The 27,832-nt window shown below is 30.7% G+C and overlaps 3 protein-coding genes across 4 annotated transcripts; 1 reads left to right on the top strand and 2 right to left on the bottom strand.

Moving 5' to 3' along the window:
- Positions 1–136: 136 nt before the first annotated feature.
- Positions 137–9,087, bottom strand: LOC136999319 (acyl-CoA Delta-9 desaturase-like). Its single transcript, XM_067353024.1, has 6 exons — positions 8,973–9,087; positions 8,230–8,501; positions 7,105–7,235; positions 6,824–7,029; positions 778–960; positions 137–547 (listed from the first exon to the last, which is right to left on the bottom strand). Exons 2-6 carry the CDS (start codon positions 8,495–8,497, stop codon positions 268–270), a joined length of 1,068 nt encoding a protein of 355 aa, XP_067209125.1. The 5' UTR covers positions 8,498–8,501; positions 8,973–9,087; the 3' UTR covers positions 137–267.
- An 11,005-nt stretch (positions 9,088–20,092) lies between these two features.
- LOC137001044 (putative nuclease HARBI1) lies at positions 20,093–22,029 on the top strand. The gene is made up of 5 exons (XM_067358997.1): positions 20,093–20,112; positions 20,358–20,574; positions 20,782–21,059; positions 21,149–21,722; positions 21,788–22,029. Exons 2-5 carry the CDS (start codon positions 20,471–20,473, stop codon positions 21,795–21,797), a joined length of 966 nt encoding a protein of 321 aa, XP_067215098.1. The 5' UTR covers positions 20,093–20,112; positions 20,358–20,470; the 3' UTR covers positions 21,798–22,029.
- A 632-nt stretch (positions 22,030–22,661) lies between these two features.
- LOC137001039 (myb/SANT-like DNA-binding domain-containing protein 3) lies at positions 22,662–25,093 on the bottom strand. Of its 2 annotated transcripts, none has more exons than XM_067358969.1 (5): positions 24,545–25,093; positions 23,913–24,326; positions 23,687–23,838; positions 23,469–23,612; positions 22,662–23,393 (listed from the first exon to the last, which is right to left on the bottom strand). In XM_067358969.1, the coding sequence occupies exons 1-5, from the start codon at positions 24,576–24,578 to the stop codon at positions 22,995–22,997; spliced, it is 1,143 nt and encodes a 380-aa protein (XP_067215070.1). In that variant the 5' UTR covers positions 24,579–25,093; the 3' UTR covers positions 22,662–22,994. The 2 variants fall into 2 exon arrangements, with proteins under 2 accessions (XP_067215070.1, XP_067215073.1); XM_067358972.1 differs by having other exon boundaries at positions 24,420–25,090.
- Positions 25,094–27,832: the final 2,739 nt, after the last annotated feature.

The following is a 27,832-nucleotide window of genomic DNA, read 5'->3' as shown; positions in this document are numbered from 1 at the left end:
TATGTATACTCTTTACAAGAAAATGATTAGCGATTAACCACCGCTAGTGGTTTCCTGTATGCGTTGTTTAATTTTAATTAGCTTGAAAAATGGGTAAGAATTTCGTCGGGGCAGGGGAAAGAAAGGAAAACCATGCTTCTCGCAATGTGTTCTTTATTATTATGCTGTCGCTATATTCTCCCTCTCATCGATCTACGCAGTGGATCGTGTATCACTCCGCGCCGCGGGTGCGTGCGGCGCTGTATAAGCCTTACAAATTATTAATCCTCATTGCTCAGTTTTATTGTTCGCTTCCGATACAATACTCCAATGACTTCCGTCTCCTTTTTTCCTAAGGACAGTTTTCACGAGTTCCGCTGATGGTTGCTTGAGATCGTATGCCCAGCCGATCTTCGCGAATAGGTCAATGTACATCGTGACTATATTCAATTTATAATCTCCTAATTCAGCCGCCTTGTAGTCCCATGGGAACACATGATGATAGTTGTGCCAACCCTCGCCATATGCCATAAACGCCACGAGTCTATTCTCCGACGGGTTGATTTCTCTATCGTTCAAATAAAATACGAGACAAAATTACTTTGTTGCATGCAAAAGAATAGCGAGAATTCTATAAGTATTTGTAGCATTGCATTTTTTAAATACGTAAAAAAAAAATTTTACAATCTTTAAAATCGATCACTGCATATTTGATGTGAAAATAATCGATTAGCAATCATAATCTATGAGTTATAGAAAAATTTATTCTGCATTAGTCAAACATAGCTGTATACTTACGTATTGTATGGCTTCGAACCGAACATGTGAGCTGCACTATTAACGCTCCACGCGAAATTCAAATTGAGTACGTAACGAAGAATCTGTGACATAACGGCCCTGGACCAGATCTCGTTCCATGCGTATACGGGTATTAAAATCGGTAGCAAGAAAGCGAAAACAATTTTTAATATCAAGAAATATCTACAAGAAAGAATAAATTAAACGCTACACATCAAGTCCCACAAAAGCTCTATTGAAAGACATGGCAATTATAAAAATTTGGAGGAGAATAAACAAGTGTTTATAAATTTTATTCTCACTCGTACTACCCGAGTCAAAATTTAAAACCTACTATAAACCTCATACATGGTTATTTGTGCCTCTAATAATGTTCCTTGACCTACAAGTTCTATCTTGAAAGTGTTATGTCTTCTTTTGGCCTTTCTTTAATCTTGTTGTCCTAGAAAACCCTTATTTTTATTGATGTTAAATATACAATTCCTACTTTCGTTCTTACAACTCCTACCTCTTTTGAATCTCCAAATCTTATCGAAATTTCTAGCAATAAAAATATTAATATTTAATCTATAATTGAGTTCAATTTCTATTATTTCAGATTAATATAATAAATGTTATAATATAAAATAAATAATAACAAATAAATAGTAAAAAATATTTTAAAAAATTAAGTGCCACTCAGTATTATATTTAGTAAAAATACAAATAAAATTAAGTTATTGCTCTTCCTTAATTAAATTAAAAATCGTTTTAATATATAAAGCCAATAGAGCAAGAGCTGGATCGATTTGCTCAAAAATTCTTTTTTTATTATCAAGAGACACGGTAGTGTCTCGCGCCAAGTTCACGCGCAGCGCGCAACGCAAGCGCAAGACCGACCGTGTATCTTTACGCGAGCCCGAAAGTTGAGACGAGCCGAGATTATCGGATCTCGATAACGGCTGGGCCGATTGAGTTGGCAATAGGCTCAATCGATAGCGCATACCCAAATTACATAAGAAAAGTCTGCTTGTTTTTGCTCTGTGTGCTTTATAAAAATAAATATATGCATTCAAAGTCGAGAAATCTAGAAAATCATCTCGCTAGGATGTATGTCGCGTTGATATGTATGTCGCTCGTGTCTTATTGGTCAGCGTCATTCTAACATGGCGGCGCTCAGACCTGTCAGCTCGCAGTTTTGATGTATATATTAATTACATTTATATATTAGTATCGATCGTAAAATGTATATATAACGTGTTGTGGAGACGAATAAAGATAGTGTATATCAAAAATAATAGTATTCTTCATAAAAAAAATTTTTTTCGATCTTAAAGTGCAGAAGTGTACACTCTCAGTATTCTGTAGTTAGTTAATTAGTGGACAGAAAGTGTACTTCGTGCAGATGGTGGAATCTGCAAGTTTCTGACGTTAGGTGCGCTGATGGCGCTGAGAAGCCGCGCGGCGCGCGCTTACGTTTGTTTGGCTATTTGCTCATTTAAATTTTTAGATGTTACATAGAAAAATATTAAAATTTTATAGTTATTTGAGTTATTAATTACTAAAGATGTCCGAATAAGCACGTATCAATCCAGCCTGCCGCCGAATGCAAGCGCGCGAAGAGATACAACCGCTCAGCGATTATGATCGCTTTCAAGCGTTTCAAAAATCCTCCTCCCTAAGTGATAAAAATATCGAAGTTGTTTTAATAGGCTTGCCATATGATTAAAATGTTTATAATCAGTACAGCAGCGTTACAAACTTTTGTTCTAGGTTTCCACGCACACAATCGAGGGACCATGTTTATGTGCTGCGCAGAACGCTTTACGCAGCACATGAACATGGTCTTTTGATTGTTGCGTGGTAACCCAAGCCAAGAATTGGTAACGCTGGAATACAGACTAATGCAGGCAGAAAATTATTAAAATTTTATAGAAAGAAAATTTAAGCATTTGTTATTGGCATTTAAAAATGTAATAACTATACAAAAATGAGTTAAAGATTTTTGGAATTTTAAAACAATCTATTTCTCTTATTTCATATAAAACACTAAATAAATTTTTACTATACGAACAATTACAATATCATTAACATTAATTTAACTTTTTTAATAAAAAAAATTTCCAATTAATGCATCTCAATATAATATTTATTTATTAAAACATCTTTTATTTACTATCTACATTGAGTTTACATTTTATAAAGTACAAACATTGTTTTTTTATCTAAATAAATTTTCATTAAGTTTTATGAATACTATTCGAACTCGTATTAAAAGCTTTGCATTCTAACACACACGAAAAATGGAGACATCTAATTCTACAGCCGGCAAAACTTCGTCGAATAACAATACCACGCGTGGTGAGAAAGTAAGTGCATTATAGCAAGTCATTTTATAAAATTAATTTTATACCGAAATTAATTCGTTTGGTGAAAACATTGGAAGATAGTTTTTCATTTACATTATACTCGTGCACAAAAATAAACTATAATATTACAAATAGAGAACATGAACTTTAAGGTACATCTAAATATACACGCAAACCTTCCAAAAAAGTTGTTGTATATATAAACACGCAAACCTTACAAAAAAGTTGTTGTGTATTTTACCTAACAAAAAAGTTGTATATTTGAAAATCAACAAATTACCTTTTTAAAAAAAGGTAAAGAAAAGGCGCCAAGTGCACGCAAATCTTCCAAAAAAAAGTTGTTGTATATATAAACCTTTCAAAAAAAGCTGTCGTATATATTATATATTAACCTTCCAAAAAATTTATCTTCCACAAAAAAATGTATATATATTAACAAATAACAAACCTTTCAAAAAAAGTTGTTGTATATATAACCAAATAAAAATTTGCTATATATTCTGCCTATAAAAGAGGTGATATCAGAAAATAACGCCAAGTTTAAATAAAAAACCTTTCAAAAAAAGTTGTATGTATATATTTAAAAAAAAGTTGTATATACCAAATAAAAATTCGCTATATATTCTGTCTATAAAAGAGGTGATATCAGAAAATGACGCCAAGTTTAAATAAAAAACCTTTTAAAAAAACTTGTATGTATATATATTACGAAAAAGGATTATATTTATTATATTTAATTATATTTATTATATTTATTTATTAAAAAATTTTTCAAATTTAATCAAAATAAAAAAATATTACAAAATTTCGCAAAAAACTTGGCGCTGCTGTACTGAACTACATGTTAAATACATCTTAAAATATTATAGAGAATGAAAATGAGCAATAATTTTACAATTTACATGATTAAGGCCGGCGTCACATAGAACCCGTAATCCGTAATCCGCACCGAAAGTCCGCAAAAGTTACTAGGGATTGCGTCCGTAACGTTACGTGTGTTTTATCTCCTTGTGTCCCATGGAGCCGTAATTCCATGAAATTTCCGTAAAAGTTACTAAAAGTTACTAGTTATTACTAGTAATGCTTTTTTTAATTTTATTTATTTAACTAAATTTGACGATTTAATTAAAATTTTTGTTAAAATTATAATATATTCTGTAGTTTTCTTATGAATAAAATACAAATAAACAATTATAATTTGTTAAATAAAAAATAGTAATACCGTTACGTGTGTATTTACGGCTCCATGGGACACAAGGAGAAAAAACATACGTAACGTTACGGACGCAATCCCTAGTAACTTTTGCGGACTTCCGGTGCGGATTACGGATTACGGGTTCTATGTGACGCCAGCCTAAGTGTTATAATGACTCAAACTGATCAGAGCGGCAAACGGCGACGCGATAGCCAATTAAACTCTTGTTCTTACGGTAAAATTGTAAGTTGATTAGCTATAGCATCGCCACTTGCCGCTTCGTCGCTCTAGTCTGTTTGAGCCGAAATTTGTTTGCATCGCTTGCTCTAACATGCTCCTACTCGTTCTAATACTTCAAACTAAACTATAGTATTACGTCACATATACTATAGATTAAAGTATGTTGGAATGATTAGGAGCATGTTAAAGTATTGCGATGCAAATCTTATGTAAGTTAATAATTTAGTACAGCAGCGCCAAGTTTTTTGCGAAATTTTGTAATATTTTTTTATTTTGATTAAATTTGAAAAATTTTTTAATAAATAAATATAATAAATATAATTAAATATAATAAATATAATCCTTTTTCGTAATATATATACATACAAGTTTTTTTAAAAGGTTTTTTATTTAAACTTGGCGTCATTTTCTGATATCACCTCTTTTATAGACAGAATATATAGCGAATTTTTATTTGGTATATACAACTTTTTTTTAAATATATACATACAACTTTTTTTGAAAGGTTTTTTATTTAAACTTGGCGTTATTTTCTGATATCACCTCTTTTATAGGCAGAATATATAGCAAATTTTTATTTGGTTATATATACAACAACTTTTTTTGAAAGGTTTGTTATTTGTTAATATATATACATTTTTTTGTGGAAGATAAATTTTTTGGAAGGTTAATATATAATATATACGACAGCTTTTTTTGAAAGGTTTATATATACAACAACTTTTTTTTGGAAGATTTGCGTGCACTTGGCGCCTTTTCTTTACCTTTTTTTAAAAAGGTAATTTGTTGATTTTCAAATATACAACTTTTTTGTTAGGTAAAATACACAACAACTTTTTTGTAAGGTTTGCGTGTTTATATATACAACAACTTTTTTGGAAGGTTTGCGTGTATATTTAGATGTACCTTAAAGTTCATGTTCTCTATTTGTAATATTATAGTTTATTTTTGTGCACGAGTATAATGTAAATGAAAAACTATCTTCCAATGTTTTCACCAAACGAATTAATTTCGGTATAAAATTAATTTTATAAAATGACTTGCTATAATGCACTTACTTTCTCACCACGCGTGGTATTGTTATTCGACGAAGTTTTGCCGGCTGTAGAATTAGATGTCTCCATTTTTCGTGTGTGTTAGAATGCAAAGCTTTTAATACGAGTTCGAATAGTATTCATAAAACTTAATGAAAATTTATTTAGATAAAAAAACAATGTTTGTACTTTATAAAATGTAAACTCAATGTAGATAGTAAATAAAAGATGTTTTAATAAATAAATATTATATTGAGATGCATTAATTGGAAATTTTTTTTATTTAAATTTATACAGACGTTTCGACCAAGGTACGTGGCCATCTTCAGTGTAATACAAAAATTATAAAGTTTAGTACATAATTAGAGAAGCGTTGGTAATATTTTGACTAAGGAAACGCATCCTCTAATAAAACGTGTATATTTGTGGTTAGTAAAATTATATACGTGTGAAGCCACGGACCGTCTAACTTGAACGGTTCGTCAACGACTATGTAAAAGAAATGTGACATGTGTCCACGGCTGTGAGTGGGACTCGAAACACGAAAACGATTATATTTAGTATTATAAATAACTAAAAATTTATTCGAATAAACAAAAAACAATTAAAATTCAAAATTTTATTTAATATTTTATTACATATTTGACCTATAATTCGAAATTATTTAATATTCTATTACCACATTTACTTGTATTTAATGCATATCTTAATTTCAATAAACGCAATACATTAATTATGTAATTTACTTAACTGCAGATAGATATGTAAGAGATAAGTGAATATTATTTATATAATATTTGCTTATAGTAGTCTATTTACAGTTAAGCAAATTATAATAATTAATATATTGTTTATTGAAATCAAGATCCATACATTAAATGCAAGTAGTGTATATGAGATAATAGATTATTAAGTAATTTTGAATATTTATTTTCTAGAAATAGGTACATATTTATAGAACCTGGAGCCTTTTTAGAGGTTCTCAGTAGGTACTCTTTTGAGCTTCCACATGGAAAAAACGGCAATAAGTAATAATTTTTAGTATCAAAGGAGGGCAATAGCCAATGTAATGTTATATCTATATATATGAATTAAAGCTTACATTGGTTCTCCAAATTCGACAAAACTTGTAGGTTTAATCTAGGCTAAAAATTTCGACTCGGATACTTTTCAAGTAAAAATGTATTTCAAAGAGAAGAATATTTAGCAACTCTTTGATGCGGACTTACTTGCAACCGAATATGAAAATGGGATCCGCCATTACATCACTCATATCAATCTGACTACCTTTTTGTATCACCTCTGGATGTTTTTTCATCATCAGCCAGCCGACATGAGAGAAAAAGAATCCTCGATTGCTATTGTGTGGATCTGCGTCTGTGTCTGTGTATTTATGGTGTACTCGATGATCTCGCACCCACTCAAATGGATTGTTCTAAAAGGGAATCATTGTGAAGCAAAACGCTTCTTTCTCGTGATGCAAAAAATAATTATTTAAACATTTATCTACCATGCCAGCTATGCAATAGAAAATAAGTAATATAACTCTGAGCTGCCATTTCGCTTTATAAGCTCGGTGAGTCCAAAAACGATGAATACCGCCGTTTACACCGATTGCTTGTAATATACCCACGACGTAGACTTGAAGTGAGAAAAATCAAGGTACATAAATACCATTATAAGATTATATGTCATTAATTATAATACAATATTATGTACATTTCATACGATAAATCTATCCTATAGTACCGTTATAAGTTACGCTACAAAGATAAATTACATTAGAATTAGAATAAATTATGTAAAACCAGATGTTTAAAAAGAAAACAAATTGCATAATCACACACACACACACATTAAAATCTTTTGATTTAGTAAAATCAAGTTATTAACTTTGATATCTTAAAGTAATAAAATATTCTCATAATCAGTACAAAAAACAAACTATTTTTCAGCGTGATGTCTGTTATAAAATAAAAATTGTACAGTAGAAACAGAACCCTGATGGAAATATTTTGCTGAAAGTATTATGAAATCAATGAAAAGTAAAATGAAAGTTTTTGAAAAATTACTGAATATATATTTCAAAATAAATCATAATTTTCTGTATGAAAATTTAATGTAATACTATAAAATATAAGGAAAGTTAAAATATACTGCTGAAAAGTAATAAAAGAGTTTTAAAATAATTATCATTATGAAATTTACTGAATTAAACTGAAAATTGTTACTTTGTAATAAAAAATAGCTGAAATATTTATGAAATTAATTAATAGGGTCATACTGAGAGAAATTTTCAAATACATTTCAACAAAATTTCGTTAAATTTTCAGAAAAATATTTCCATCAGGGAAGTCTTCAATATCGTCAAGCTATTATTGCTAGCTCCCTATAATTTTGCATATATATGTATATGTATTTCATTGCTTAATTTCCAAACCAATAATTGCTAAAGATAATATCAATGTTTTAAAAAAATGTGCGATATAATTGTAACCATCATATTTAAAATATTCATGTATGTGTAAAAAGAGGTATAAAAATGATTAATCTATTAGTAAACTGGTTTTTTGCTTATTTAAAGTTTTTCTAGAAGAAAAATCAAAGTTAATCATCTTCCAAAAAATATACTTACACCAAATGGTTGTCTTCCAATTTTCAAGCCAATTAAAATTAAACAACGCATACAGGAAACCACCATGTAAGAGGAAAAGAAATGCGATATTCATCCACTTCAACTCTGTCTTAAAATTAAACCATTTTTTAACCTTTGTATAGATTTTATTTTCATTTTGTATGCCATTTTCATTTTCCGTCATTTTTGCAATTGTTAAAGGTTTCTTTCTTTGAAAATTATTTTCTGTGCACATCTTGGGTTCTATGCTGAAGATATCGGTTGCCATTTTCCTAGTGATAAAATACTTTAGGTCATACACGGAAATGTTAACGGTTGCTTTGAATTAATCGTAACTTCGAATCACGAAAATTGCGTTTTTTTATGTATCGCAAAAATTCTATACATTTTTATAAATTTTTATAGATGTCTAATCTTGATATTATTAATTACCGATATGTACATATTATGTATAGACGATGCAAAAATTTGAGAGATTACATATTCAAATAGATTACATATTAATATAGATTACATATTCAAGTATAATTTAAGTATAATCTCAAGTGTAGAGCAGTTACATCCAATAAATTCATACTGATTTTGATAAACAGCAACATCTTTGGTATCATTATAGATACTAATAGATATTTGAAATAAATAATAATAACACAATATAATAATATTTTCTATCAAATTTCGAATTGTACGAATTTGCCGCGATTTTTTTTCGCAAAATAAAGAATTATATAAGTTGTACATACCTGTCTTTCCTATAATGTCTATAATAATCGTTCGTTTAATCGTTCGATTTGTTAAAAAAGAAATAGAAGAGAACGAAAGGCTTAAGAGTCAGATTGTTAATATCAGCACTATAAATGTACATCAGAAGCAATGGGGAATTGAAGAAGAGAGGAAAAATAAGGAGTGGGAGGGTAATGTAGTAGGAAATGAGGGCGATAGGAGGAGAAGGCATTTAAGTTAGAGGGGCGGCAATAGGTTTATAATTAGGAGATAAGGCTCTGATAAAAAGTTAGTAACTTTAACTGTTCTACCACATGTTTTGACGCATAATAAAAATAATTTCTGAAATAAATCTTTTGTTATAAGAGAACTCTTCCAAAATTGTTTTTATGCTTGTTATTTTTGGTTTATCCACGAGATGTACAAAACGTAATAAATATGAATTATGTGACTTATTAAATTCATTGTCGTCATTGATGATGATCAAAGTTTTAGGCCAGAAGTATAATGTGCCAAAACAACACTTTTTTAAGGCAATTTTTGAAATCAATTTTCTTAATTATTATAATTTTATTTCTTGATATTGCCAATGTACATATATAATCATATTATATATATATATATATTTCTTTTTTTATCCACTTATTAATTATTTAGTAATAATGACGAAATTGTCGAATTCGGAAATTTTCTTTTGTCAACATTCTAAGTCTAATAATAAATTAACATAATTATATTAAATAACATAACAGTATTAAATAAACGTAAATTAAACAATAATAATTTTTTGTACTTGATTTTCTCAACCTTTCTTCATACAATTTGTCTTTATTTCTCTGTTAAAGAATATCCATAATATATAAGATTCATAGTTGCGTAAATTTAAAACTGCTAGATACCATCGGAAAAGCTGTTGCAAATAGAATATGCAACGCCTTTCTTCCTTTCTATTTAAAAAAAATATGAGATTGATTTGTGTAATATCGCGTTCCATTTTGTCGTACTTCAAATGTAAGTGCTATAATCATGTAATTTGATTTCTTTTTCAGAATAATTTCCTGACATTTGTCAATAAAATGGATGCCAATACGTCAGTGGCTGCATGCAATACCAGCACAAAAGTAAATATCGAAAAAGAACTAAACAACGATATGAATCCAGTAAAAATCGTTGACACTGATAATGACGCTACCGATAAAAAATTCGAAAAGATAAAATCAGCTCTTTCCGATTTGGAAACGGATTTAATATGATACATTGTTCTGCAAGTTGTATTGCGCACCATTGGTATTTATGGCTTACTAACTTTCAACTACATGAAAAATCTTATGACTACATTGTGGAGTAAGTGTACCCGTCACAAAAATTTTAGTATGTACATAGAAATTCAAGAAATCTTCAAGATTTCTAAGACACTTACTAGGTAATTCTAATATGACCTCTTTAAAATATTATCTTTAGCATAAAATTAAAGTAATTGATTAGTGCTTCACCAACAGAGTAGTTTCTTCTCGCGCAGTGAAAGATATCAATGATAGTACGGATGAGATATTATTAAACCCGTTTGAGGCGATCTACAATTCACAACAAAGTTCGAGATAAAAATCTGTTATATATAATAATAAAAAATGTTTGAACAATCAGAATATACATTTAGTCAAAAACACAATTCAAATATCATTAATATGTTGTATATCTATTCCGATTTTTTTAGTTTTTTCTGTATTATACGCATGAAATACAAAATTATAAATAAAATATTATCTTAAATTCTGTCACAAATTATAAACTATTGAAAACGGACTTATAAATCACGGCAACTTCTTTGTAAATTTTTGTAATTGTCAAATTGATTTATAATTTATTGTAAGTATTTCACACAATGTTAGCGATATTCATCGATATTTAAATTACATAGAACACTGAAAATTATCGTTGACACTAACTACTGTAACAAATTGAATTTGTTTTATTTTTTATAATAAAAAGCTGTAATATTTCCTTCACTACTTACTTAACTTGTATATTTTTTATTTTATTAATAAATAAAACATCAATAAATACCAACAACAAAGTATAAAACATTTTTAACAAATTTACGTACGTTCAACGCGTATCAAAGTTACGAAATAATTGAAAGATAATTTCTTACGAAAAATAATTATTGTTACAATTATTGAAAATCTTTTGAAAATGTTAAAACTTTTTTAAGTTCTACTTCTTATTGTTAGATCTCTACATTATTGTTACCTATAGATGTTTATAGAATATTTAAGAAATATATTTTTATATATTGTTAAGTAATTGGTATGTTCATTATATCCAATTTTGACGTGTCTACTGGCGCAACTCGACTTTAGACTCATAAATGCTATGATCCAAAGTTACCATTGAGAATTTTGCTGTTGGTATGCTTCAGCGCGTGTGCACAGGTAATTTGAATTTCTCAATCAATTTTGTCAATAATTTGAACAACTCTGCTTGCATTATATATAATGTATAATTTGAAAGTATAGATAGAACTTTACAATCTTACTTACAATCTTTTTTGAATTTTATTACAGAATACTATATGCAAATGGGCAAAAAACTATCATATGCATCACAAGTATTGCGATATCAATGTGAATCCTCACAATGCCAAGCGCAGCTTTTCTTATTCAAATATGGGTTATGTGATGATGAAGGAACATCCGGAATTTACTGAGAAAAGCAAGAACATACGTATAAAACACTGTGGTCACCTCTGAAGTCGCCTCATAATTTTCTCTATTTCTACAAAAAGTATCTCGGTAAAAAATTTCTCATATATAATCATGTAGCATTTAATAGAGTTATACAATATTTTACATAATTGTGTAAAAATATGTATAATTATACATGACGAAATATAAAACGTTATATATATATATATATAAATGGAGCGACTGCAGTATAGAATTACATGTAAGTACTTTTTATACATACTTATATATAATGTCCACAATATTTTATATATAATTATATATGAATCTCTGTTAGTCTAATATATGATTATGTATAAGTCTTGCATCATGTATAAACATATATAAGTAAGAAGCAAATTTCAGATATAGTCATACGCAATTGTATATGATTTTGTATAAACGAGAAATTCTGGCTAATTGTGTCACTTTTTCCTTAATTTCACTTAATGCCTTGATTTAAAAATATTTTACTTTTCTAAAAGTTTCTATACCTTTTTCTCATCGCGCGCGTGCATGCAAGAGAGGAATATAAACAAAATAAAATAAAAAAACACTATTTTACATTTATAAGAAATATATGTTATTTATTGTATTTCTAAATAATATGAGAAAAATAAATAACATGAGATATAAATACATTTTATGAATGATACAAATAGTTCGAAAATTAGTGCTTGGGGTATTTAAAGAAGAGATTTTTAAGAAAGGACCTCATCAAGTCACTCTTACTGCCCATACAGCACAGAACATTGCAATTACATTGCAGCAATGTTACAATCTTGCAAGTTGCAATGTAATATTGTTGAGACATTATTGCAACCTGTAATTGTAATATTTCATGAGAATGTGACAGCAACATTCCAGTAACATTGCAATAGCAATATTCGGTAATTGCTAGTTCGTTCGTTTACCGCTATGCGACGCGCGTTGCAAAATCTATCTCGTATTTAAGTTTTAGTCATGATGATTATATGAAACTTGCAAAGAGTGGCTAGTAAGATTAAAGACATAGTAATTATTTTTATCAGTTTAATTTTTCTGATACGACCTCAACACAGGGAATTCAGATATTGAACTGATTGTTCAAAAATTGGACAGATAAATGTCCGAATAAATAAAAATATATGCAACATTATTCTAAGATTGCAATAACAATGCATTATTGCAAATTCATTACATTGCAATATTACTGTAATCTTTCGTTACAATCTTCCTAAAAGCGGACATTTTAACGTTGCTGCAATCCCACAGCAATGATGCAACAACATTTTGCAGTGAATTTGCAATATTGCAACATTGCGATGAAAGATTGATGCAATGTGTATGCAATCTTTGTGTACTGTATGAGTATATATATATATATATATATATATATATATATATATATATATATGATGTGATGTATGTATGATTATGTACTTTATGTTTGCGCAATAAAAACACAACAAAATAAAACAAGAAAATGTATATTTACTCATACACACCTTTATATAATCATATATAAATATATATATTTATATTCATTTATATATAGGTGTATCTATTTATGTATGGACAAATTCGGTATATAATTTTGTATAATTAGATATGTACTATTTTTGTCTAATTATGTATGAGAAATTTTTTACCGGGTTTTACGTTACAGTTAAATTGTTGAATAGAAAATTATAATATTAAGGTTATTAGTGTTAATTAATATTTTTGCTGGGATATTCACTGATTTAAATAACTCACATCACTGATTTTGTTGTTGAAAATCACTGTTTTTAGTAGTTTAATATTACTGATTTGAGCAGTTAATATTATTAACTATTCCTTTCAGTGATATTTTACTGATTTACAGTGCTATACTTATAACTATTATAATAAGTGACTATTGACTGTTTCCCAGTGATAATACACTGATTCACTTTTAGAGAGAATGTTTACTGGAATATTGACTAAAAAGTAAACTTGCAAAAAAAAACGTAAATGCAAATTTCTTATGTGCACTCACCTTTTCTTTAACTTTGCGGATTAGTTTTACAAATTCTGGGATGAAGAACTTTGTGATTATTGCCTCCTCTCAAAATTAAAGAAGCTTAGATACAATTCACTCCGTATGCGTCTTTCTCATCCGTATTGAGATGAACGTCCCTTCAAAAACTGATCGTTAATGAATAAAAAATGCATCTCGAGTTCTCGAGCAATGTTCTTATAAAGGATATTTCTCACGCATGCGCGGTGTAGCACCAATGAATCCGGTGATGTATATGAATCATGTAGGGGGTAATGGCTGCGTTCCGTTTCACGCATATGCGCGCATAATATATAATATACGTAACGTGTACTGTAGATAAATCATAGAACGTAGTATAAGTTCTATGAGATAAATACGCGCATATGCGTGAAACGGAACGCAGCCAATGTTGGCGCTGTTGAGCACGTAAAGAGCTGCCTTCTTATTAGTATTCATTATCAGTATTGAAATTTATAATTTACGTTACCTACCTCTACAATTTTAATATTGGTAGTGAATATCAAGACACAGTCAAGCTTAGAGGGTTACAATGGAAAATTTTTTAAAAATATTTAAACAAAAGGCCTGAGAGTACCTTTTTTTCTTAAATTAATATTTTATTGCCAATTCATGATCAATTTTCAGACACATGCGAAAAAAAATATCTAACTTTCTTTCACATGTTTACAATGCAATTGTGATAACAGTATAGTCCTAATCGTTACCTGAAATAAACCGTTTCCAAAAATAAGTCCCAGATAGCACATGACCTTGCCAGCACAAGTATGAGAGAAAGAGACGTTTTATCCCACATAACATCGGACATTCTATGTATATGCATTTTTTCTCCATTATGTGAAAATAATATTCTGTATGTAGAATGTATGTACATTTCATATACATGATTTGAATATACATTATGATACATAATATATATATATCCATTAATGTATTTCGTATGTACATACAGTGCACAATATCAAATACGTGTACATTTCATATTACAAAAAAATATGATATCAGGAAATGGCACCAAGTGGGACTAAGGAACTATGAAAAAACTTGTATATTATTTCTATAAAACTCTTCTATAAAACTCTTGTACATAAAGCTGTCGTATATATAATTAATTATATTATATACTATATTTTATCTTATTTTACATATATTATACTATATATACTATATATATTATTAGATATACTATATATATTATAAAAAAATAAAAAAAATATTTAAAAAATAAAAATATTTATTAAAAAACGCAAAAAAATTTGGCGCTGCTACAGTAAACTACATGTTAATTTCATTACTTTGAGGTGTAGCAACGCCAAGTTTTTTTGCATTTTTTAATAAATATTTTTATTTTTTAAATATTTTTTTTATTTTTTTATAATATATATAGTATATCTAATAATATATATAGTATATATAGTATAATATATGTAAAATAAGATAAAATATAGTATATAATATAACCCAGATAGCATTTGGATATTCTGACAACGTTCGTAGGATATTTGACCGGGAAATTAATGATATTCTTAGAATATTCAAAACATATCCTGGGATATTCTCAGTATAATCTGGGAATGACCAAATGTCCGCTATTTTCTGATCCTGAGTATATACTGGCGATATTCGAAAAAAATCCTGGCCATATTCAAGGAATATTCTGGATATATATGGACAATATGCTTAGTATATGCGGAGAATATTCTAAGCATATGGGTAAGGTCACAATGTATGGATTGAATGTCTTTATATAGAATGTGCACATTATATATATTTTTTTTTTAATATATATATATACACTCACCCGAAAAAAAAGCGGTACACTGAAAATGTGGGAAAAATTCATCAAATTTCAACTGACGATAACTTCGTAAATAATAAAGATAGAAAGTTCTATAAAATATGAAAATGAAGCTAAAAATCTCTACTTTAAGAATCAATTTATTTCAATGTTGCAAAATAAATTTATTGAAAATGGCGGATGACAAAGCGCGAGCATGCAAAATTGAAAAATAATGGTTTGAGTTTGCGACGGTGCACGGTATAAACAAAAAATTGTAGCTTATTGGGATCAAAAGCGTACGAAAGTACAGAGTCTCCTCTTTAAAATGCTTTTTTATGCATCTTGATACGATGATTTTTCGCCGAGAGATTCGCATTTGAAGAAAAAGGCAGATTCTTACTTCAAATGCGAATCTCTCGGCGAAAAATCATCGTATCAAGATGCATAAAAAAGCATTTTAAAGAGGAGACTCTGTACTTTCGTACGCTTTTGATCCCAATAAGCTACAATTTTTTGTTTATACCGTGCACCGTCGCAAACTCGAACCATTATTTTTCAATTTCGCATGCTTTTGCTTTGTCATCCGCCATTTTGGAGAAAGTTATCACACATTATTGCGTTATAAATTTTCGAACACTAGACATCCAAACTTTTAAAATGGTTTTTAAAAAATCCTGCTAGCTGTATTACGTGCCGAGATATTCAATTTTGAACCAGACCGAATTGCAAGAATAAGAATTCTGTGGTTATCAGCTCCGCGGTATTTTAAAACTCCAAACTCTCCTTACGGTTATAAGTGTCAATTCTGCTCTTGGCGTTACCCAGGATCAACGGCGTGGACGTGGCAGAAATCTGATCCCGTGTGCACATGTTGGCACGTGTGTATGTGTGTGTGTGTGTGTGTGTGTGCGTGCGTGTGTCCGTGCGTCCGTGTGTGTGTATGTGTGTGTGCGTGCGCGTGCGTGCGCGTGCATGCGTGTGTGTGCGCGTGCACCACTGGGATAAGGACCTCATGGCTCGTTAGATCCACGATATTTTACGACTCCAAACCCTCCCGGTGGTGCGTGTACAATTGTGTGTGCGCGCGCGTATATTAATAATGGGTATGACCTCCTCGTGCGCGTATTACCTCATTCATGCGACGAGGCATACTTCTTATTAGTGTTCTAATTTCAGTCTGCGTAATGTCATTCCACTCTATTTCAAGAACTCTTCGAAGTTCTGGCAATGACTGAGGAGCAGGTATATGATTTCGTACTTTTCTGTTAATATTGTCCCATAGGTGTTCAATGGGATTTAAATCTGGACTCATTGCTGGCCATTCGAGTCGATTTATGCCAACTTCATCGCAGAAATCAAGCACTTTTCTCGCAACGTGCGGTCGAGCATTGTCTTGCATAAACAAAAAGTCCTCTCCGATGAAGTGCGCATACGGAACAACGTACGGTATGAGTACGTCTTTCACGTATACATCTGCGTTCATGTTTGCGTCAAAAAAGTGGAGATCTGTGTGAGCATTCGCAGAAATTCCTGCCCAAACCATTACAGAGCCACCATTGTAGCTAGGCCTCTCACTTACAGTACAGTCTGCAAATCGTTCTCCAACGCGACGGTATACTCGTTCTCGTCCGTCTGAAGAATACAGACAAAAACGAGATTCGTCGCTAAAAAGAACGGTACTCCATTCTGCATATGTCCAGCCTGCATGCTCGACAGCAAAATTGAGTCGAGTTACGCGATGGCGACGCATAAGCGAAGGTACATTTGCTGGCCTGCGCGGAAAAAGACCGTGTTCCGCTAATCTGTTTCGAATAGTGTCAACGGATACATTACATTCGCGGACATCTCTTAAATTGTTTCGAATTTGAACAGCCGTTCGATGTCTGTCTCTTAATGAATTTAAAACAATAAATCGGTCATCGTTTTCATTCGTACAACGAGGACGTTCCGAACCAGGTCTTCTTTGGACAGAATTAGTCTCCAAGTACCTAGCATAAGCACGTTGCACGGTTGACACTGATAAATCAAGTGCCTCAGCAACGTACCTTCGACTTCTCCCATCTTTAATTAACGCTACAACTTGAGCAGCTTTTTCAGGACTTATCGTCGCCATAATTGACCAATAATTTCAATGCGAAAAGATTAATTATTGTTTACTTTGACGAAGTCGTACGAATAAGTAACGCGTCTCGAAAGAAAAAGATCAAGAGAAATCAAGCACTCTTCTCGCAATGTGCGGTCGAGCATAAACAAAAAGTCAGGGCGGAGAAATCACAAAAGATCTGCAGACATCTCCTTCGGATGCAAAACAATTGATTGAAAAATAATGGTTCGAGTTTGCGACGGTGCACGGTATAAACAAAAAATTGTAGCTTATTGGGATCAAAAGCGTACGAAAGTACAGAGTCTCCTCTTTAAAATGCTTTTTTATGCATCTCGATACGATGATTTTTCGCTGAGAGATTCGCATTTGAAGTAAGAATCTGCCTTTTTCTTCAAATGCGAATCTCTCGGCGAAAAATCATCGTATCAAGATGCATAAAAAAGCATTTTAAAGAGGAGACTCTGTACTTTCGTACGCTTTTGATCCCAATAAGCTACAATTTTTTGTTTATACCGTGCACCGTCGCAAACTCAAACCATTATTTTTCAATTTTGCATGCTCGCGCTTTGTCATCCGCCATTTTCAATAAATTTATTTTGCAACATTGAAATAAATTGATTCTTAAAGTAGAGATTTTTAGCTTCATTTCCATATTTTATAGAACTTTCTATCTTTATTATTTACGAAGTTATCGTCAGTTGAAATTTGATGAATTTTTCCCACATTTTCAGTGTACCGCTTTTTTTTCGGGTGAGTGTATATTAAAAGTAATGTTCTAATAATATGAAGATACTCTGAGATATATTGAAAGAATTTCTTAATATTATTATAACATCCTTAACGCGTATAACATGTTCACATTCTGTAAAAGACATTCAACCCATGCAATGTAGATATGCCGATGCATATCTAATAATAAAAATTAATTACAGTATATTTTTCTATTTATTTATATAATGTAAACATTTAAAATTTAACAATCGTTATACTTTATATATATCGACCATCATAAAATAACATAGTATAGTTTTTCTATTAACGTTGTCATTATAAAACGATTAAAATAAATTATTATCACAATGAGCAAAATTAATGCCGCAACTAAACTTTTCGAGAAAATGCAAAAAAAATGTTAGTAAATTAAATGTCGTTCAAAAAAAAAATTACGGTATACTTGTATGATCTTAACAACTGAGTTTTTTAATTTACTTTTTTTTTATTTTTTGCTCTATTAGCGCGTTCTTTGGCGTGTGCTAGCCAAGTTTTTATTGGTGCAGCAATATCATCCTCGGTTGCACCTGTAAATCGTTTGCCGACCACATCTGGAAATTATATATTATTTAAATAAGCTGTATTAATAAAAAAAAATGGTATTTGGGAAAAGCTATAGAACATTATGCACAATTATATGCTAAAAATATGTATGCGGTTTTAGCCGAGAATAATTATACATAATTATATGAAATTATGCATAATTATACAAATACTAAATACTATTTTTATTTAGATTGCACATTTATGCATTATTATTCTGGGCCAAAATTGATGCATATTTGTATAATTATGCAGAATTTTTTTGTCGAGTAGTACAATGAAAAGTAGAAAACTCACACAAAATTGCTTTACAAATACGCAAGTCTGAGAAAACTTCTTTCTTTTTGCCACCAACCCAACTAAATTGTTCTGCCAAGTCGTCGGAAAACAATTTACGCATTAACTGTAGGGACATATGTTTTAATGTCTTTCCACCGGTTTGCAGAAGCTGTTTTATAACTTGACTTCTGAATTCCTTGTTTGTCAAGTTCTCCTCCAATTCCCGTAAATCGCCATCAATAGTTTTGAGAGGGAGATTTATTAGTACATTCTCTTTCTCCTCCTCTAATAGATCATCTTCAAATTTTCGATTCAATGTTGCAAATGATTCCTTCCTAATTGTTTTTATTTCCCTTTGCAAATTCTGTATATCAAACTTTATGTTAGTTAATGATCTCACGACAAAGCGTTGAAACACGTTCACACCTATAATAATTAAAAAGAAATACTTTAAAAATTGTTTCTTTAATAAAAAAAAGATACATTCTTGTGGCGGCTCACCACCACACAGCTGTACTGAAGCGGCATAATACGCCGCGGCGCCGCTACGCGCCGCAGGCCTTCTACCAGTTATAAGCTTGCGGACCCACCGCCAGGTTGCGCAGGCGGTGAAGAGCTTTCTCGCGATCAAGCTTCGATCGACGAGATATAAAAGAGCTGCTCCGCAGATCTTTACTCACTCACTCGCTTCAAGGCGAGCTCTCACTAAGGGCCCTTGAACGGAGTCACAGCTCTGCTTCGAAGAGCGCAACCAGCAAGTCTTCTCGACTTTTCACAGTGCCTGGGAAGGCACGGAAGCGAAAGACTCAGTCTCAGCTCTGACCGCACACCTCACGTAGGATGTACAACTACGGTCAGCTGACGCACCAGCATCGCCGTCGCCACCACAGACTCTACAGCGGAAAATAATTCCCTTAGGGCCGGTTGTTCCAATTTCTTGGTAAATTTACCTATCAATTATCTATTAGGTAAATATCAGAAAGTGTTGTTCCATTTGTTGGTAAGATTTACCTACGGGTTAAATTGTTATTACCAAAAGGTAATTTTACTCGGTACTCAAACCACCGAGTAAAGTCTCTGTTAGTAGGTAGAGTGATGATTTTAGGATATGTTTTACGTATTGCTTTATGATTACATATTGGGAATATTACGTCCTGTGTGTTTCACTTACGAAAATGGCTTTAGATATATATGCGGAACTTTTTGAATATGAGGAGGATTTTTGCGAGGAAAATTATGAGATTTTGATCCGCATCCGCAAACCATATACTGTTCGGCCACGACCAGATCTTTTAAATATGTATGATAAAAATGAATTCATTGCACGCTTTAGATTGTGTAAAGAAACAGTTCTCAGAATAGTTGATCTTATTCGTGATAGAATACAAACAAGAACAATGAGGTAAATGCAATAAAAATAAAATAAAGTAGAATATTTATTATTATTTATATTTATGTATTTTTATTTATTTTTATTTATTTTATTATTATTATTTATAATTATTATTATTTATTATTTATTTATTATTATTTTATTATCATATGTATAATTGATGCAATATTAATAATACAATTATAATGAAAAACTTTTATTGTTTTGGTTTTTTAGGAATAATGCTATAACACCATTGCATCAGTTATTATTGACCTTGCGTTTCTATGCAACTGGAACTTTTCAGATTAGTATAGCTGATTTTGCAGGAATTCATAAATCTACTGCGTGTAGAATTATAAAAAAAGTAACAATAGCTCTGGCTTCTGAATGTCATCGTTACATACGTTTTCCAGAAAACACAGAAAGAATACGTCAACAGTTTTATAATATTGCTAAATTTCCACGTGTCATTGGTGCAATAGATTGCACTCATGTTAAAATTCAGTCACCAGGTACATTAAGTAAATCATGGAATTTAGATGTTTAAATTTATATTTTATTGTTAAATAAATTATTAAACATATTTTCATAATTTGTTCAGGCGGAGAAGAAGCAGAAATTTTCCGAAATAGAAAAGGTTTCTTTAGCATTAATGTGCAAGCCGTATGTAACAGTGAACTACAATTTCAAGACATTGTGTCACGATGGCTTGGTTCAACTCATGATGCTACAATTTTTAATGCTAGTCGTTTACATGCCAGATTTGTTGAGGGTGAAATACAAGATGGAATCTTACTAGGAGATAATGGATATCCTTGCACTAAATTTTTAATGACTCCTTTATTGCAAACACATAATCGTGCTGAAGAATTGTATAATGAGTCACAAATACGCACTCGAAATGTTATTGAACGTGCCTTTGGTGTATGGAAACGTAGATTTCCTATATTAGCAATAGGCATGAGATTGTCCATAGTCACTATTCAAGCTATTATAATTGCAACAGCAGTATTGCATAACATTGCTCGTCAAATGCACGATCCCGATCCACCAGTTAATTTAGATATAGAACAATTAATTGAAACATTAGAAAATGATGAAAATGAAATAGCGGCATTAAATAATGTTCGAGGTGATACTGCAAGACGAGTATTAATTGACACATATTTCAGAAGGTTTGTAATGTTGTTTAAATTTTATTTAAAGAAAAATATTTTTATTATATTTTACTTTTTTTCAGATTACAATAAATCCAACACTTATCTTGATCTTGTCATACACTGTCAGTTTTTTTCATTCGATAATATGTTGATATATATATCAATATAAAATTAATAAAAAATAACGTATAACATTTATTAAACTTTTATGATATTTATATTATTTGTACTGTATTGTTTATACATATATAAGATACATATATATATTTTTTTAATATATGTAATTTATAATACATAAATAAATTAAAAACATAAAAAAATATTTGAAATGTGTTCGCATAAAATAATTAACCTTTTTATTAAACATTTATCGCAGAAACTGCTCTGATTTTGTATAACAATATAATCTTTTTTTATAAACTTAACTCTCTTTTTTATGAACTTAACTTTTTAACTTTTTAATAAACTTTTTGGATTATGCGTCAGTCTTTGAAAAAAGTAATATATTTTATAACACTTATTGTTAGTGTAAGTATAACTATAAAATCTTAACTAAAATCTTTTCAGTTAGATAAGCTATAAATTACAAGACTGCTATTTATAGCAAATGTCAAAATGCAAAATCTCTTTGGCAACAACTTATAAGTGATTATATAAAAATATAATCTTTTTTTATGAACTTAACTCTTTTTTTTTTATAAACTTAACTTTTTTTTAATGAGCGTTTTAGATTATGCGTCAGTGTCTTTGAAGAGTATAATATATATTTTATAAAAATAATATTTTATAAGAGTATAACTATAAAATCTTAATTATAAAATATCTTAATTATAAAATCTTTTTAGTTAGATAATCTATAAATTACAAGGTTGCTATTTATAGCATTTACTTATAGCATTTAATTATTAATTGCATTTACCTCATTGTTCTTCTTTGTATTCTATCACAAATAAAATCAATTATTTTGAGAACTCTTTCTTTATACAACCTAAAGTGTGCAATGAATTCATTTCCATCAAACATATTTAAAAGATCTGGTCATAACCGAACCGAATATGATTTGCGAATGCGGATCAAAATCTCATAATCTTCCAAATAAAAATCCTCATATTTAAAAAGTTCCGCATATATATCCAAAGCCATTTCCGCAAGTGAAACAAACAGAACGTAATATTTCCACTAATTATAAAGGGTAATCATAAAGCAATATGTAAAACAATCTAAAATCATCACTCTATCTACTAACAGAGACCTTACTGTATATATATAATATAATATATATGCTATTTATAGCAGCCTTGTAAGTTGTTGTTTTTTAATCTCCACTTCTAGTTCTTTAAGTTGTATCTCTAATTTTACAAATTTTAATTTTTCTTTACTTATTTCCAATTCTATTTGTAAAATCTCTTCTTGCGTATTGTTATTTCTTTCTTTAATTTGTATATCTGTCTCTAAAGCTGTTTTTTGCAATTGCACTAATTCTTCTTTTGCGTTTGCTAAATTGATAATATCAGTTTTTATAATTGATTTTGATGCATTCCCATTTTCAGTCTTAAGTTCCTTGCTAACTTTTTTTCTCAGAATATCAACGCCGGTTTTGGCTGATTTTGTACACTTTTCTGTTGAATTGGAGGTTGTTCTCGAAACGTATTTTTTCACATTTTTTAAATCAAGTACGCTTTTTATCTGTAAATTTATAAAACATTTAAAATATAATTAAAAATATAAACATTATTGTAAAGTTAATAGATGTGATCTTACATTATTATCATCAATATCGTATGTTTTTATTTTTTTTACATGTGCGCTTGAATGTGTATTAAAAACGTCTTCTAAAGGTAATCGCTTTTTATTTGTATATTTTGTATCATCTTCTACATCACTGAAATAGGCTGCGTTTTCTGTCTATAAGTGTACAAATAAATTAGTTATTAAAATAAAAATATAATTAGATATATTCAAAAAAGTCCATATCTTACTTTATCTTCATCATTAACTTCATCTACATTAAGTGTTTCATATATCCATTCAAATTGATCATCAGTATCTTGAGTTTGAGATTCATCATTTATATTGTCTTTTATAACAACTGTTTCTGCTAAAGAGGTTTTGCGTTTTGACATTTGTTTATCTGAAACATATATACATATGAACATTATAAAATAATAACAAAGTATAAATTGTATACATATATAAAATTAATACCTGCTAATATTCTATCAGAATCAAAAACGGAAGGCAATCCTTGAATAGTGGACGGTAAAAAAGATAAAAGAATTTCTTCAGCAAAAGTAAGTGGTTGTATATTTGCAGGTCCACCGCCAGTTTTAAATGTTTCCATTTTATTTCTTGATAATTTTTTCTTTAAGTTCTTTTTCATATCTTCGTATTTTGTTTTTACGCTTTTTTTCTTTCGATAAGTTTCTCCACAGCAAGAATTTAATTCATCTGTGATTTTAGACCAACATTCATCTTTGTCTCGCCATGTAGTACTATCAGTTTTTTTGCATTCGATGATATGTTGATATTTTTTTACAAGTTCTATTAAAGTAATAATCTCACTAGCTGTAAAATTAACGCTTCTACCTTCTTTAACAGATTCTTCCATTTTTAATATAACTGTAAAAATAACTTATTTTTATATATATTACATTACTGTAATATTTTAGATAACACTAAATATACATATATGTGAATAAATATCCAACTTACACTTTTTTGCATATTTATCAGATATACCACAATTCGATAGATAGATTAAAATGATTAACACAACCTCACTTTTTAATGATATGAAGTTAGCAATATACAAACCGGAAGCGCATTTTCATACTTACCGACGAGGTAACTACCTAATAGATATTTTATCATGGAACAACATGTTGAATTAAACCTGGCGGTAAACTAATAGGTAAATTTTATCTACAGGGTAGCCACCTTTCAGGTCAGTATGATTTTACCTAGAAGTTAGAACAACCGGCCCTTAGAGTTCTGTGCCCGGTTGACTCGGCCCCCACGTGACACTCACGTTCCGGGGGACATCCGAATGCGAAGGCCTCTCCCGCCTCAGCTCGCAGACTCACTTGCGCCATCGAGAGCCGGACGGTCGCAGCGCATGGCACAACGGAGACATACTCCACCGCAACGCAAACCTCGCCGCCGGGATGCAACACGCACCCTCGCATGAATCGTCCTGTTAAGGACCCGGTTCCAACCACGAAGACGCGGCCGGTAATATCTTACCGCGCCCGTCACCTTTCATTCGAAACTCGCGGCCTTACACTCTGCCGCGAATGCGCCGCTGGCGCACTCACGTTACACACACACCTGTACATACATACTTCTCTCTGACAAAGAAATAAACGCATTTCTACACCATTGACTCTCTCTCACTTCTCACCAAGTCGAACACAATCCATTAGGCCATACGCCTATAATTCTAATAAAATATAAGTTTGCTTACTTTGATTATTATTAAATATATGACTTATTGGCGAATAGTCTATCAAAGGAGATGCATTTTCTTTTTGTTGTTCGAATTCGGGAAAATCAAAAATAATATTGTCATCAATATTCAAAGTTGGTTCTGACGTTATTACATTCGTAGCTTGATTTTCAGCTGCATGAGAATGAATGTGACGTACAACGGTACCAGGACTATTTTGATTTCTTGCAAATTCCGTATTTTTTCTTGCATATTTATTCGATAATGTATCCTGCGAATTGATACTTCCGTTATTGGATGCATAACTCGGTTCATTTGGCAATTCTGTAAGGGAGCAAAAACAGAAAAAAACTTATTTCAACATAAAAAACCAGAAAGAAAAGTTTGTTTTAAGAATATAAATAATTCTCTGTACTTTTTTTCGCTGGTATGCTTTGTGAAGTACAAGGAGATTTATTGAAGACTGGTATATCATTTGTTATCTGCGGCGTTGTATCATTTATGGCCAAGCGTTGATTACCATTTTTTATCAAAACAGCTGGAAATTAAAAGGAAATATATTCATCATTTTAGGAATAATGAGAATCTTAACAAGTAATAAATAAAAGACATCTATATTTTATGTTTTTATAATACTACAAAATTGTATAGTATAACTTATGATTGAGGAATCTTGTCACGCAACTTAATAATTTCAAATAAAATTAATAATTAACCTGCGCGCGATTAGTATTTATAAAATTTCTGCATAAATCTGACGAATTTATATTTTTTACTCCGAATTATTTTATTTTACCTTTCTCTTTCTTTGCCTTGTAAATGTTAATAGGAGTCTTTGAATTGATGGTTTGAGGAGGATGGGGAAAAGGGTCTAATTGAACTTCTGTTCCATTGAATTCTTCCTCGTCGCTGCTGCTATTGCTCATTCGTGCTCTCTTTTTTCTAGATCGCTTTAACTTGTCCGCTCTTGCGTCTGAATCGTTATCAAAATCCGTTAATAATTCTGCATCTTTCAGCTTGGCCTTAGCTTTCTCATACAATGCTATAAATAAGAATTAATTATATAAATATTTTATATATATAAAAAATATAAATGCATATTAAATATTAAAGGCTTCCGTTGTTTAAAGGAATTGGCACTTTATATTGTAGTTTGCGAAACGTTATTCTATTGCAGAAATACGCACTTATCACTCGGAAACCAATGCCATAGAAAATATGTGAATATTATTTTAGCAATAAAAAATCTGCGTCAAAGAAGAAGAATGTGCAATATATTGCATAAATTATTAAGAATTTATACTTACAATCCTTGGCTATTATTTTTATAACTGGAATGTTCGTCCATAATTCCTTAGGTGGTTCCATGTTCCGAATAGCCTTTTCGTAGCGCTGTACATTTGTCAAAGTGGACCATCGAGCCATTGACATGTCCTCATTTAACCAATTGCTTGGTATTAGTTGCAATCCATCGGAAAACTCGATGACGGCATAATAATCATGTTCCGACGGTGACATTATTTTTGGAGATCTACATTCAAATGGCATTTATATCAGTATGCAATAAAGGAAATACAGCAAAATTGTTTTTTGCAAGTGTAATTTTGACATATTTCATGACAACTTTTTGTAAAGACCATATTTGTAATTCTGATAGAGTATGTACTGTATATATTCCAATTAATGAAGAGTTGCAAGGTTGTTTATAAACGTCATCTCAATGAAGAAATTCTCGTCCTATAATTACGAAACTCTTTAGTTGCAAACAATATGCTATGTTTTCTATAAGAACAATTTTCCCACAACTTAAACCACAGCAGCAATTTGCATTGTTGCCTGCCTTTAGCGTCACATTTCCACGTCTTATACATTTGTATTGGGGGTCACTACAATGTGCAATAAGAGGTCCAGTGTTATGCTTTGATTTGAGATCAACTTTGAATTCAGTTTCCACCGAAGCCTTAATGATAACTGTGTTGTTTTCCATTTCAGCTATTCGTCGTACAATTTGCTGTAAGGGCTGATTGGGTTTTCTTACAAATCTTTTCAATGTCTGCATATAATTTTCAAATTTATATGCGCTAAAACCATCTAAAGGACCAAACTTTTCGACATCCTCGACAAGGTGTACGAGCCCGTGGACATTGTGCGAGACATTGTGATTTCCATACAATTTTGCGAAAGAAGAAACATAATGTTCTAGCAGCTGTTGTGTATATGGTAAAAGAGAGTGTAATTTTTCACAGCACATTATTCTTACAGCCACGTGCAAAGATACAAAATGATTATACAGATCAGATCGCAACTTTGATTTTAAAGCTATAGGGCCCGTGTACAACAAGAATTGGCGATATTCCGTAGCTTTCCACATTCTAGCATATCTTAGCGACTTTGGTTTTCGTCCAAATTCAATTGGAAGGCATGGTAACAACTCGTTTTCTAAGCGTGCTGATATTTGCTGCTGTATAAGAAGTCGAAGACGATATTTTAAGTCACCATATAACCATAAGTTTAACGATTTACGAGTAACTCCCAAACAAACTAGATGCATGTAATCTTCGGGTACATTCGTAACGGGGCCAAAATTTGGTATTTCCAATAGATTGCATGTAATGCCGTCTTTATGATATGATTCATCAGTTTTATTTTTAAAATCTTTATCTGTTCTTTGCGGTGCGCC

This window comes from Linepithema humile, chromosome 1, assembly GCF_040581485.1.
Source record: "Linepithema humile isolate Giens D197 chromosome 1, Lhum_UNIL_v1.0, whole genome shotgun sequence".
NCBI lineage: Eukaryota > Metazoa > Arthropoda > Insecta > Hymenoptera > Formicidae > Linepithema > Linepithema humile.
This window is presented reverse-complemented; position numbering and strand designations above follow the sequence as displayed.